The sequence below is a fragment of the Protopterus annectens genome, chromosome 7.part1 (assembly GCF_019279795.1).
Source record: "Protopterus annectens isolate FY-2018-M chromosome 7.part1, PAN1.0, whole genome shotgun sequence".
NCBI classification, from domain to species: Eukaryota; Metazoa; Chordata; order Ceratodontiformes; family Protopteridae; genus Protopterus; species Protopterus annectens.
In genome coordinates this window covers 425052563-425068028 of record NC_056740.1, presented here as the reverse complement: position 1 = coordinate 425068028, position 15466 = coordinate 425052563, and the positions used below count along the sequence as shown (strand labels likewise).

Genomic DNA, 15466 nt, shown 5'->3' with positions numbered 1-15466 from the left:
GCCAAAGCTTTCAAGGCGAATTGCTTGAGATCCACTTCATCATTATCATCATCATCACCGCCTTTCTTTCCCATTATCTACACAGGGTCACGGTATCATGTCAGCTGTCACCATCTCTCTCGATTCAATGCTTTACTCCTGCTTTCTTCGACACTTATGCCTGTCACAGATCTTCACTTACACAATCCATCCACCTCTATGCTGAATGCCCTCGTTTCCTCTTACGTTCTTCCCGTCTGTCTCAAATCTTTACCAGATTGTCTTCTGTTTTTCTGCACATATCTGAACCACCTATTGGATCTATTTTGGATTCTAATGTTATGTGCTGATTTCTTCTTCTACATCCCACAGTGTGCATCCTACAACCCATCTCAGGCACTTAATTTCCATAACCTCTAGATTACTCATGTGCTCTGCATTTACTCCCCAGGTTTCTACAGTAATACTAGTCATATACCTTACTTTTCAGCTTCTTTGGCATTCTTCTGTCATAGACTACACCTAAGACTGTACACCAGTTAGTTGCAGCCCCCCTGATTGTAACTTTGACCTCTTTATTCAGACTTCCCTTGTCCTCCACCACCCCTCCCAGATACTTGAAGCTGAAAGAAAATAGTGTTGTGTCCCCATTTAAACTGTTATTAGCATGAATAAAAAGCTGCAAGAATGATATGAAATATAAAGAGTTAATTTAGAAGTAGTATAAAATGCAGAAAATAGTAAGTGTGCTGACAAGCATATATAGCTTAGTTAAAATGTTGGCATCCATGTATAGGAGTATGTTGTAAAAATAACTGCGCAGGTGGCAGCTGGAAGGACATCAACAAAGAAAAGAGATGTAACATCAAGTTTCAGATAGTGCTGGGACACCACGTTTCAGATAATGCAAGGCTGAGTTTCCATGGATTATCAAACTACAAAGAACCAAGGACAAGGGAACAAAGGAAAACTGTTATACAAAGAAAAAACTGTTATACATCAGACTCTGAGAAAAAATGTCAGACCTTTTGGTATAAATGACTGTGCATAAACAAGCAGGAGCGGCCTTAGGTCAACTGGTGCCCTAGGCAAAAGGGCTCCACGGCGCCCCCCCCCCACCACACCACTTGGTGCCCCTATCCTGGTCTACCTACACCAAACAAATATTGGAAAAGCGCCCCTGCTAGAGAAGCACCCTAGGCGGCCACCTAGTTGGCCTATGCCTAAGGCCGGCTATGCCATAGAGAGCTGACAGCATCTGTGTTGCATGCTTGTAGATCTGAAAACAAAATGTGAAAGTAAACCATATTAACAGAAACAGTTGTCTTCGTGTATTTATTGTGCTCAGTACAATACAGTAATAAGACTAGTTGTTTAGAATAAATAGGTAAATGAACTGTGGTATGCATGCATGTAAATGCAAGTAACAGTAAGAAACAAACAGGAAGACGTCATATAATTTTTCAGAAGCTATTAACCTGTTGCACTATCTTCCCTTCTGTCTCAATTCTCAGCTTCTTCTGATTTCCCCAATTTGCTGCTGTTACTACTGTCTTATCTGTGCTTAGTTTCATCCCATGTGCTTTCAGTTTTGCATTCCATTCCCCCATCCTTTGCTGAAATTCTTGCTCAAAGTCTGCCAGTAATGCCACATTGTCTGCATACAGCAACTTTGTTGCTCTATCCCCTCTAACCTGTTTGCTGATATAGTCCATCACCAGTATGAACAGCATTGGGCTCAGCGCTGAACCCTGGTGAACACCCACTCCCACTGGGTACCCCTCTGTGAGACCAAACACTGTTTGTACTTGAGTCTTTTGGTCCTTGTACATAGCCTGCATTAATTGTACCAATGTTTCTGGGACTTCAAACCACTGCAGTACTGCTCAAATCATCTTTCTTGGGACCTGGTCATTTGCTTTCTCCAAGTCTAGGAATGCCCAGTTGGACTCTGCTCATCTCTAGCTTCTTCTCAACTATCTGACTCAAATTCTCAGACATATAACCACTATGGGTATATCTACAGGTGGCTGAAAAATTCACTAAACATAATTTGCCCAAAGCACAGGACACCGAGGAACACAGCTCTGATCACTGCTTATCATAGACTATCACTGCCAATGCAATTTCTAAGTGTGCAGCAGCACTGTTGCCTTTGTTTTAGGTTATTCCTCGCTTCTTTGAACTGGTGTGACCATGGAATTGGTATATAGTATAAGTCTGGTGAATAGGGGGGTGTGGGGAACTTCCCCTCAGCAAAAAAAAACATTTGCAGTTCAGTTTTCCACCATTCTGTGTTTCAGGCATTAGTTTTCAGCATGTTGATTCCTTGGTATTCTGATGCTCAAGATTCCATATTAGAACCACAACTAGATACTGTTACATCTTAAATAATGTAAACCATTCAAGCGACCTTTAGTTTAACTGTTGTGGAGTTTTATAAATGAAGTAATTACTAAAGCTATTGTAATATGCTATGTGTTTCATTAAGCATTCAGCAAGCTTTCCATTTGCAAATCTGGCATCTTTTAAAATTTTTAACCATAAGATTTTGGAAAGAATTGTTAGCTATTTCAAGTAGAAATTGTGTTTAGAAAGAAATTACTTAGCATGTAATACAATTTTTTTTTTCTTTTCTAGATGTGCAGTGTGCCTGCAGGACTGGATATATTGGTGATGGTTTTTACTGCAATGGTAACTTTTTGGAAGTGCTGGCGCTCAATGCTAACTTTACAATTTTTTATTCGGTAAGTACTAGTTAATGGATAAATTTTTTCTTAGACGTGCAAGTAAAACAAGTAGATAGGACAGGGGATGTTTGTTTCTAGCCTTCATAAAAGCAACAAGCTCACATGTCAAACAGCTCAAATAACTGCTTCATTGCTCACTACAGTCAGCGAGGACAGAAATGAAAATAGGATGGAACAGCGAGCATTGATACCTGATCAATGGTACATCAATGTTCTCAGCATCAGCTGGGTAAATGCCCTAGTGTTTCTGAGATTTAAGATTAGAAGGCATGAACAGTCCCACACCAGCACTGTGAGCTAACATGTATGTGTAAAATATTTTCACCACTGTACTTGTGTCAGTTTTCAGGTACTGTTTTCATTAAACGTTGTCCTCTCTGTCTGTTTTACTTATAATTAAAAAAAGAAAACTTGAATTGATAATTACTTAAAATATCTTCAAAAAGGTACAATACCCAGCAGTAACTAACCCTAATCACAGAGTAGAACTGGAATGAAGGATTAACATACAAGTGCGACACCAGCTTTGACTGTAGAGTAAATCATCATAATGTACTTGACATCACTTAATTTGCTACTAAAGAGTGTGTGTGTGTAATATGTGGGGATCTCTGTGTCATTAATGAAATATGAAATATCTTGTACTGTAAAATTAGGGAATTTACTCTTTCCAAAATGTTTTCCTTAATCCTACACTCAAATGCAAACCAGGCCCTCATGTATTCCCTTTTATCCATTCTTCCAGCTTTTTAAAACTCTGAATTATTGTCTCACTGATCTCAACGAGCCCTTAATACAGTAATAAGGCGACTGTTTCTGTAGGGCTTTTACAAGTTATATATGTCATGGGTGGTCTTCTACTCCAGTTTTTTTTATTTAACATTTATTGATCGGGAAAAAGTCCGACTAGAACAGAGCCTATTTTCAGTGGAGGACTGGGGAGAAATGCTTGTAGTGTCAGTTCATTTTTTATGTATTTCAGAACTAAAGAGATGACAATGCTATAATGATTTTTAAGTTTTATAGCTTGATTCTATATTTATTTTAACCTTAGTTTATACACTTAGAATATTATTAATTAAGCTGGTAAAGGCATTTCCAGCTGGCTAGTTACAGTCTGTGTTTGATTTTAGTCTTTTCTCATTTAACTTTTTCATTTACATTAATGTGATCACATTTCACTTCTAGGAGGTTAATTTAGGTGATCGTTTTTCCAAAAATAGAATGTGTATATGAATCTCATACTTGTATCTACTCATATTGTCTGCATCTCCCACATTTAGTACTTTGTGTTATATTATCGATATTTATTTATTTATGTATTTGCAGTTTGTTAACCGGGAAAGTCCATTGTGCCAAAGTGAGCCCTTTTTCAATGGAGGCCTGGGGAGAAAACTCCATGTGAATACAATATACATGCAGTCAAAATACATATACATACAGCCAAAATATATATACATACAGTGAAAATGCAAGTATAAAATAATATTATGAGACATAGGATTAGAAAATTGATAAAGGGTATATGAAATATAGGGTCATTAGGGCTGATAAGATTTTTAAATAATTCTGTGTAATAATAGATGTAAATGTGTAATAGTTTAGTCTGTATACAGTAGGAGGTGGGAGGGAAGGAAAAACAGAGTATGAAGAGAAGGGGGAGGTTAGGTAGGTTAGTGTTTGGTAGGGTACAGATAGGTATGGATAGTGGAAGGTGGAGGCAGAGGTACAGTTTAGAGCTTAGGAAAGATGGGAGCAAGAGCATATTATTCCTACGTTCTGGTATTTCACTAAATGAAGTGTGACAGTTCAGCAAACAATATTATGTAGGAAAGACGGAAATAAAGTTATGTAGGAGGATTTATGAGCACCTATATAACATTTCCAAACATGATGAAAAAAATGCACTATTTAAACACATTAAAGCCTTTCCTGAACACTTTTTCCAGTTTGGTATTCTCGAAGTGGTAGGTAAGGATATAAGAGGGGGGGACTGGAACAACAAACTTCTTAGGGCAGAAGCTAGATGGCAATTAGAATTGAATGCCACTGTTCCACCTGGCCTTAATGACCATGTTAGTATCAAATCGGAGCTCAAATTTAGAGCTTATAAATTGTGGTTGGCATTTCATATTATGTATTATGTTCTTGGTTTCAGTGTATTTTTTGTATTTTTTATATTACAGTGTGACATCAGATCTATTGTAATTATTATTTTATATGGTAGTTACACAATCTATTTCATAGTATAAAATTAATGCATACAAATTATAAAGTGATAAGTTTCATGTCTTAGGTTTTAGTACATTTTATTATATTATTATTATTATTATATTTATGCCACATAATATTTATTGTAATTATTATTGCATTATGGTAGTTTCTATTATCTATTTTATTCATCTTTTTTCTCCTTATGGACCTTTTCACTTTAAGAACTGTTTTGCTTTGACGATTGGTCACCTGTTTCTTAATTGTGGGTAATGTTTTATATTTAAGTGAGTGTTTTCTATGTTATTATTGTTCTGATGAAGTCAACTGATGAAAGCGCTTAACCATTTTGCTATCTATTGGGGAAATAAACTTTGTTTCTGTGGTTGGAGGACCTTGGCTGTGAGGTGTATTTGTTTTTGGACAGTTCAGTAGTAACGGACTATAATTATTTGTACCCAATAATATCCTCTAGTTCATATTAATGATCTCCCCAATATCCTTCATATCCTTGGAAAATATGCACCTGTATAGCCAGTCTTCTTGGAGCTTCAAGAACACTTTAATAATTGGTATATATTTGAATCTCTTTCTTTAGTGACTTCCATTTTTATTTTAGTGATTTCATCACTAGTGTATCCCTGGTCTTAACCAGCTCACTATACAGAGAAATATTTCATTTGGAAGATATTTGCAGAGCTTAATGTAGATTCAAACATGTATAAACCAAACATTTACTTCAACATACAATGTTCTCTGCTGGAAAGACAAACTTTATTATACAAATTCAGTTCCATAGACCCTCAGCTAATAAGTGTTCTAGGGGAATGGCAAATACTGTTCATTCATGCCAATGGATCCTTTTTATATGCTCATTGCATTAGCTAGAACACATAAACTTATTAACCAGTTTAACATGTAAGTTATAATTCCACAATGCATTGTATATGTGTAGTGTTGTACTCTTTGCATCTTAAATCCTAAATAAAGTTATTTTCTAGTATACAAACCTTATGTTCCTTAATTAGAAACATGAGATATTTCTAAGAGTAATATCAGACTGATGCAAATAAATAAATTAAACTTGATTATGTCAACTAAATAAATAGTGCCATGGCACATTTATATTTCCATGGCACATCTATATTTAAACCTCTGGACATTAAAGTATCAAACTTTAAAATAAACCTAACTGGATTTTGGTCAATGAGGATAAACTGTTCCCTGCTTAGCCAAGGAAACAGGAATCTGAATTTGAATAATAAAATTCAACTTTTTAGTAAACAATATTGTGTGTTTTATTCTTGTTAACAAAGACTTGATAATGTTAGCCTTCAGAATTGCTGGGCTGATACTTGTTCTAGGAATATAAGAATTACACTTAACACTCTTACAATAAATTTAAGTTTTCAAATCCAGTATTATTTTTATTTTACTGATAGTAATGTTCTAATAATTAACTGTGTTATGCTGTATTTCAAAACTGAACTGCAAGTTCTTATTACTAGTAGATACATATATTTACAAAACTCAGATAAGGATTTCTCATACCCCCTTCATATAAAAAACAAGTTGTAAACTGTAGCACAATATTTCACAGTATGCATTGTATGCTAATGAGGGTCATTACTGCTCCCATAGCTATATCCATAGTCTGCCAGTAATATCTGTTGCAGAACTTAAACAGACTGTTTTATAACATGACTTCTAACAGCATACATACAGTGTTATGTCTGCCTAAGTCAGGCCATTATTAAACTGCTCTCATTTACTCATCACTCTGAATTTTCACAAAGAGTCCACATCCTCAGTGACCAAAGTCTGTGTTTCTACATCTCTTTCAACTATTTTCCATCTTATCTTTAACAGACAACCTTTGGAATGTTTTATAAATTCTGGCAGAAACAATGTATTTTTTCTTAAGCATATATTCCAAAAAATGTTAAAAGGTTCCATTATTCAGCCTTTTTAGAACATTGTCTCTTAATAGTGCATTTTTTTCTTAAAGAGTTATGTATGAGTTTCCCAAAGACAGACGCAGCATTTGTATAAGCCACATGAAAATGCATAATTAAATTATCTGAAATTAAATCTTCTAATAACAAATCATGTTAAAATGTGCCCTGGTATATATAGACACAGATTACAGAGGAGATCTAGCATCCTGTGTATTGTGATGGCTACATTGCCACTATGGATCATAATCCACAGACAGACATACCATAGAGAGGAGTACCAGCCCACTGTGTCCTATGACTAGTACACTGCCACGCCGTATCGTGATCCACAGACAAACGTACCACAGAGAGGAGTACCAACACCCTGTGTACTGTGATTGGTACATTGCCGCTCTGAATCATGATCCATAGTCAGATATACCACAAAGCAGTACCAGCATCTTGTATACTATGATCCAAACACTGCTGCTCTGAATCGTGATCCATATACAGACATTCCATGGAGAGGAGTACCAACACCATGTGTACTGTGATGGGTACACTGCCACTCTGGATCATGATCCACAAACAAATGTACCATAGAGAGAAGTACCAACACCCTGTGTACTGTGATTGGTACACTGTCCCTCTGTATTGTAACATACCATAGAGGGGAGTACCAGTATCCTGTGTACTGTGATTGATACACTGCCCCTCTGGATCATAATCAACAGACAAGCATACCATAGAGAGGAGTACAAGCACCCTATGTACTGTGATGGGTACACTGTGATCCATAGACATGGGTCGTGGTAATGGCAATATCATAGGGGCTACAAGTCTTTGTGAACTGCACACATGAGTGCATGATACATTACAATGTTCTGCTGCACTTCTCTACCATGTACCATGCATGGCTGACAAGGAGCTTTCAAAGGTGTTCTGTGGGCATACCCAAGTCTGCCTACTTCAACAGCTTGCTCATGATGGAATGGCGTGGCTCTCTTTGAAGCTGCTTCCTTTCTATTGTCCATTGCTTTATCAGTGTCTATAATGCTGCAATACTAAGAGATACCAGAATGGCATGCATACACTCCTATGCCTGCCACATTACACTGTCACAGTACTCCACATTCTGTCTGGTGCTTTACCCATACACCTGTCCAAGTTGGTGTGCATTTCTCAACAGCTGGCCCTGTGTATCCATGCAGCTGTCCATGAGGTGTGCATTTCACCACAGTTGGCCCTGTGTACCCTTGCACCTGTTGAAGTAGGTATGCATTTTAATACAGTTTTTACATAACACCGAAGCATTGCAAACCAGGGCTGTGCTATGGAGTAATATACGCTTTATATACACAGCATTTCTCTGCTGCTCTGTGTCCCCCCATCATACCTATGAGTGCTCCGTAAAAGATGGTCACTCATTAGGCATGGCAGTGAAGCTTGAAGCAGTGCCATTCTATGGTTATGAGAGGATCTGATGATGTGCAACTTCATAGTGAAGGGGGCCCGCCAATATCACTGTGTGTGATTGGTCAAATCAGGCTGAAGAAACAGATTAGCATGCACCATGGTGCACTCCATTGCTGGTGATGGATTATTACCAGACATTTGAGTGTTTCATGCATGTTTATTAATACAGAATGGATATGCTTCTCAGCTCTCTGTGCTTTTCATATACACCAAGTGCAAGGTTGCACTATACTGGGGAAAGGACATATTCCTCCATCCCCAGTATAGCGCAATATTTTACTAACAAAGCTGGTACACTTCAGTGAACTGATATTCGATCAGCTCTGCCAGCTCAGTCAGCATTCGATGAGATGATTGATCAATAAAAGCTGCTGCTGGCTTATGTATGTATGTATACATAAGGGCGCTGCCATGTGTGTATATAAAACTGGATCGTGCTGTTAAAATGAAGCTGACACTTTGAGTTTCTTCAAAGTTAGTTTTATTAGTGTGAAAATTAAAGTAGGGCTGGCCTTATCCAATATATAGTATAAAAAAATTTGTTTGGCAGTCTCTGAAATGCAAAAAGTTATTGCAGCTTGCAAACAGTATAAAAAGTTTCTGCATTTACAGTCCAGAGTTTTCTGTAGTGTATGTAAAACATCAGTGGTTTATATTAAGGAAATGTTACAGTACCTTTGGTGCAGAGTAAAAACTGAAATGAAATAGTCTCTGCTCTCATGTAAGAGGTAGGGATCACCAGGGCTGTTCTTTGGTTACCTCGATCCTTCTGACAGGTCTCCTTCTAGAGACAGTACTCTGATCTCAATACTGCCATTCACAAATCCTTCCAGACTACTCTGGAACCTTTCTATTTTTGTTTTACTTCTAATTTGGCCTTAATAGCACCAGAATGCTATTTTGCACATGAACAAGTATTCCCCTCTGAAGAGTAAGCACAACATTCATTATATTTTTGAGCAACAATAACAGTAATATTCATCATTCGATCACTGCTGCTGTAGCCTAAGCTATACAGGATGTCCTGCCAAGCATCAGCCCAGCCGGCCAGTTTCTAATGATTTAGTGTACCTTCCATGTGTCCTAGCCACTGCCATACACAATGGAAGTGTGATAAACTCACTGGCTAGGGTACCAGAAGCTCAGAACTTTCTTTCCAACAAAGAATGTGCTCCTCTGGGGGTTTCAGGAGATCATCCATCAACTCAGGGATGTAACCAGTGAATTCCATTCTGTCCTCACAGACCCTTATTGCTACTCCCCAATCTACCTGACATTTAAAAATGGATATATCACTTGAGCTGTTCCCCCCCCCCCAAACTTAATGTGCAGAACATTTATAACTGCTCAGTCAAAAATTATTAGCGGTATTGTTTTTAGATTTGCAGTCCTCTCTGTAAGTAAGTTACATACATGTTTTTGAGGCATTAATCTAGATAGTTACAGACATAATATGGCTTGATAAAGTCCTGATGTTACTAACATATTCGGAAAAAAGAGTATGCCTGGCGACACTATGCACCAACTAGCATTCCTACAAAGCTGGGTAGATAAGTTCCCTGTTGGAGATTACCTTTCACAAAATTGCTATTTGTAAAGGAAATTATTTTCAGTTAAAACAAAAATATTTTTGAATTAGTATAGAGTTTTTTTAGTGGTTGTCACTAAACATTTACTTCAGGATCTTATGTATGTGACTTATGGTTCCCTGAGGGCAATTACTTATAAAAATCTGTATTGTATGATGAAAATGCCAAGTTTTACCACAATCTTCATTATTCAGAGCTTAGTGTTTTGGTTTTGTTGGTTGTTATTTACATATTTTTCTTCAGAAATTTTAATTCTTATCAGATACCAGTTTAACTACTCTTCTCTAGACGTTTGTCAGGCATTTATTTATTTTTTTTTCTGGCAGTATGTCTTGGGCCCAGGTGGGGATTTTCATTTTATTTTTCCTTTTGTAAGTAAACATGTTCTGCTTCTGCATAATAGTGTTTTGAGCTTCTGGGGATAGCGTGTCTCTTGCCTGTCACTGAATTTCTTTTCCTCAGTTGCGGGTAACACAAACCCTCCAAAGCCTCATTATCTACTTGTCAGACATTTTCTGAGACTGACAGACAGTTGTAGTTCCCTCTATGGATTCCCCTGTTAATAATCCGGTTTTGTGTAGAAAAGTATAACTTTTTTATCAAAACTGATTTCTAAGATCTGGGGTCAGTATGTTTGCTGACTGTTAAAAGCATTTTTCCTCAGAGATTCACTTTTCAGTCATGAGGTAGGGCAGATTCTTTTAGAGTTTATCTCCTTGCCAAATGCTTGTTGAAGATAGTACATGAACATGGGTCCCAGTATCTTAATTGCTCCTTTCTTGGACAGCAAGTACAGAAACATTTTTTGGTGAAGGGGGTTTTGCCTCAGTCATCAATGGGTGACTGCTGTGGCCATCTGTTGCTCCTTGAGCCACACATCATTTCTCTCGATCCATCTAGTGAGCTCCTCAAAGCCATTAAGGACCAGGGAGGCAGGCACGTCATCTGCAGCTGTTCAGTTCCCTTGTCCGGGTAGTGGAGAATCACTCTTTCCATCACTGGGAAAAGGACCAGGAGAATCTTTTTAACTAATCTGCTGTGAGGGGGGGGGGGTTTCCTGTTCAGAGACCTTCCTTCAAGACTCTCTCTCTTTGGGGAGGGATGTCTTCCAAGAAAAATAGGCTTTTTATTCTTCTAAGCTGATAAAGAGAATGATTGTGCTTACAAAAAGTTATTCAAAGCATTCAGTTTAAAATAATAATAATATTAGAGTTACAGTAAGATATAGGTTCATAGGTTCATAGGTTTATACTAGGCTATCTGCCCCAAGGCATTTATAAGCCTAGCCCAAAGTTTTGTGGCTTACGCCACCCCTTATATGAAAAAATACTGTGCCCATTAGTTTGTTGTGCCTCTGTCCAGCAGTGACACAGAGATGATTCCCGGGGTAAACCTACGATCTCCCATCCACAGGTCAAGATTTCTCTTGAACAGAGCCAGCGAGGTGCTCTGCCTCACATGGACCGGGATTTTATTCCACAGCATAGGGAGTCTCTGAGTGATAAATCTAATCCTCCAGTATGTCCTATTTATATCCGTGCTAAGGTTTAAGTCGCTTGCTCTAGTGGTTTTGGTGGATTTGGATTTTTTGAGGTGAAGCATGTCCATTAATTCCGGGTTGGACATGGCCTTGTATGTCAGGCACATGTCACCTCTGAGCAGATGGTATGCGACTGAATAGAGCTGGAGTTTCTTCAATCTGGCAGCATATGACAGATTTTGGAGTCCCTTTATCCTTTTGGTGAGGAACTTTTGGGGTCTCTCCAATTGCTGCAGATGTCGGGTGAGATACATCCCGAATGGGGCATTGTACTCGATCATTGGTCTGATAAGTGAAGAGTACAGGGAACAATGACCTCACTAGATCTGGATGTGAATCCCTTCATGTTCAGGTGGGCAATGTAGGAGGTCTTTCTAACCACTTTAGTATTGTGTGTGTCAATAGAATGGCCACTGTCAACCTGGGTCCCCAGGTCCCTGATAACCTCTTCTGTGCTTAGTGGATTGCCACCTATATGGTAGCTTGGGGTTACTTTGTTTTTCCCGAAGGGTATGACTATACATTTTTTGGCATTTAACTTCAGGCCATGGCTCTGGCACCAGCTATCTGTTTCCGTGAGTCCCTTCTGAAGGATATCCATGTCCGATGCACTTTCCACTATGGCGCCCAGTTTGCAGTCGTCTGCAAACTTTGTCAGCCAAAGTCCTCCCATGTTGGCCTGTACTTCTGAGAAGTAGATGCCGAACAATAGGGGGCCAAGGACCGAGCCCTGTGGGACACCACTTGTGACCGGCTTGGAGTCTGACATAGAGCCAGCAACTCTAACCTTGTGGGTTCTGCCAGTTTGCAACCCATCTTGTGACATATGGGTTTACATTTAAGCTGGTAAGTTTTTCTACAATACCCGAGTGGGGTATTGTGTCGACAGCCTGTGCAAGGCCAAGGTAGGCTGTATGGACTACCTTCCCTCATCAATGGCCTTGGTGACTGTTTCAAAGAAGTCGACCAAGTTCAAAAGGCATGATCTGCCCTTGACGAAGCCAAACTGGGTCGGGTCCAATGTCTGCAAGTCCCCTATATCTTTGTTTATGAGCTCCATTATGATCCTCTCCATAGCTTTGCAGACTAGACTTGTTAAGCTTATGGGGCGGTAATTACCAGGGTCCGTAGAGGCACCGCCTTTGTGGAGTGGGACCACAGTTGCCGTCGCCACTCCTTGGGCATGTATCCTGTGGTAAGGCTGAGATTAAACAGCTGCCTTATGTGCGGGTTTAATTCCTCATTTAGCTCGTGTAGCACACAGCCAGGGACACCATCCGGTCCCATTGATGCTGTGTTTTTAGCTTTAGAGAGAGCAGCTTTCACCTCGCATTTGAGATGTCTGGGAGGCTACACTCCGCTGGGATAGTTATCTCTCCTTTAGGGGGGGAGAGGGGGGTGAAGTTTGCACTGAACCTGTCTGCCAGTATGTTGGCAATGTCTGTGGGTTCAGTGATTTTTGTATCATTTTGGACTAATTCTGAGCATATCTGGGAGTTTCCACCCAGGTTCCTAACATAGCTGAAAAGGCCTTATGATTGTCCTTTGAATCCATGGCAATTTTTCTCTCAAAATTGGCCTTAGTTGATTTTATGAGTGCTCATTTCTTTACTAATAATGATCAGGGGTGACTTCACTTTTATGGATTTTGTTCGATCATGTAATAGCTTTCTCCTCTTATTGTAAAGTTTGTTAATGGCTGGGGTCCACCAGACTGGACGTTTGCCCTTTGTGGAAAGAGTCTTGGTTTTATTTGGGATTGCCTGATCCATGCAGTCCTGGAGGTGTTCATAGAAGGCATTTGTAAGGGCTTCCGCAGCTTGGGTTGTGGTTTCCACTGGCTCAGGGGCCTTGAAGGATACCACAACAGTCTTGAGTAGTGTGAAGTATGCTTTAGAGAAGTTCTTCACTGTGGTCTTTTTTGTTTGGGGTGGGGGTGGGATGTGGATTTCCAGTGAGATTAGTTTATGATCAGATCTCACCAATGAGGGATATACTTCCGGTGTGGAGGATTTTGTCCCCATGTTTGTGATAATGAGATCTAGTATATTTTCTCCTCTCGTGGGAACAGTGACTAGCTGTTCCATGGCATTTGAATTTATGAACTCCAGGAACTGTTGGGCTAGAAAGTTAGGGCTTGAGTAATGTTCCCAGTCTATATTCGGGTAGTTGAAGTCACCCAATATGATGGTGTTTGGAGATACATTTATACCCTCCAGTGTCTTCAGGAAGGCTGTGTGGGGTTCCTGAGTTTGAGAGGGTGGCCTGTAGCATGCTACAATTTGTAGAGCAGTTTTGCCTATGGTTAGTTGCACCTGGATGGTTTCCGAAGCTTTGTGCGTTGCCACCAACCTGGAGGTGTGGGTATCCTTTATGAATATGGATACACCCCTTCCTTTTCTGGTGTGGTCCGGGTTTTGGGGCTGGAACGCATGATATGAGGTAAAACCTAATAGTGCCGGGGTGCTTACAGGAGCCTTGAACCAGGTTTCAGTTACAGCACAGACATCAATGTTCTCCATACTGAGAAGGGCCTCGAGTGCGTGCATTTTGAGATTTAGACTTCTGGCATTGAGCAGCATTACCCTCAGTTTCTTCCCATTTTTGTTTTCTAGGGTGGTAGGTTTAGAATTTGAGCCTTGCCTAAAAAAGGCACTATGGGGGTGGCAAGAGCCTTAGCCAATATCCGGAATCCCAGGGGTGACAGGTGCAAGCCGTCCCTTGTGAAGCAGCGTGGCTTGTCAAGCATGTCATCCCAGGCAGACAGACACTGGATCTCCTTTGAATGACACCAGACATTAAGCCAATTGTTAAAGCTGATCATCTTGTCTCTATATTGTGGCATCATTCTTGGTGAAGGAAGGATACTGCTCAGGGTCAGGGTCATACCTGCCTGGGCTACATAATCAGAGAGCTCCTCTATGTCTCTTTGCATGTAGTCCAGGGAGGTGCATCTCAGGTCGTTCACACCAGCATGGACAATGACTGTGTCATATTTGTACTTGCCGTGGAGTGACCAGTGCTTGTGTTATGTGGCGGATTCTAGCCCGATAGGCAGCTTACTGTGACCCTCTCCTTGTTCAGCCTGGTGAGTGGGACGTCAGTGTGTCTGACTATGGAGTCACCTATGACAAGTATGTTTGGTGTTGTATTTGGCCTTAAGGGCTGTGACTGCTTTGCACACTGATTTTGTGGTTTATGTGTTGCTTGTGGGGTGTCTTGAGGTAGCAGTTGTTTGGGTGTCTGCTTTGGAGGCCTCTGCTGTTTAGGTACATTTTACTCAGAGCCTCCAGTATGTCTTTGTGTGTTTATGTGTTTGATTCAGTGGTGTGGTAGCATTATGTGAGGCTGGTTTTGTGGTGTGTGTAGTTGCCTTCTCCTCCTGTCTGGTCTTGCCAGTCCTGAGTTGAGAGAGTTCAGCCTCCAGTTTGGCTAAATAGCTGCATCTCTCGCAAGTATTTGTGTTATGTGGGAGGAGAGGGTTGTCTGTGTACATGAGGCAATTGTAACATTGCCTCAATATTCCCAGATTCACCAACTGAGTAGGAGAGGACGCCAGCATCTGGCCCTTCGACATGCTAGAAAAATTAAGAAGTTAGGTATGAGACTGAATAAGAGAGGACTTAGTAAGGAAGTGGGTACTCCTGGGGGGGTTTCGCAAGTGAGGGACATTGTATAATATAGAAGTGACAAGTGCTGAGCTTTTTTTGAGAAAAAAAAAAACTTTTAGGAACAAGTGCTGCACTTTTTAGTCAAGGGATATACTGTTTAGGTTACTAGTAGAGCAGTTCTAAGGGAAAAATTGAAGAACAGACTTTATGGAGCCAGAAAAAGTTTAACCTTGTTTAACCGGCACTGCCCAATGCTGCTCTAGTGGCAACTCCACGCCAAATCGCTCTGAAGCACGCTAAAGCGTGCTTTATAGCAGGGGACTGGAAAAGGCAGGAAATGACCCAAAATGGCCAATGAACTACAAGTTACTGT

The 15466-nt window shown here is 39.9% G+C and overlaps 1 protein-coding gene across 1 annotated transcript in view; it reads left to right on the top strand.

The window, feature by feature from the left end:
- STAB1 (stabilin 1) overlaps positions 1-15466 on the top strand; it is a 2761215-nt gene that overhangs the window by 2541724 nt on the left and 204025 nt on the right. Inside the window, exon 67 of the mRNA XM_044078505.1 lies at positions 2620-2726. Coding sequence (XP_043934440.1) covers positions 2620-2726 — 107 coding nt within the window. The remainder of the gene's footprint in view (positions 1-2619; positions 2727-15466) is intronic.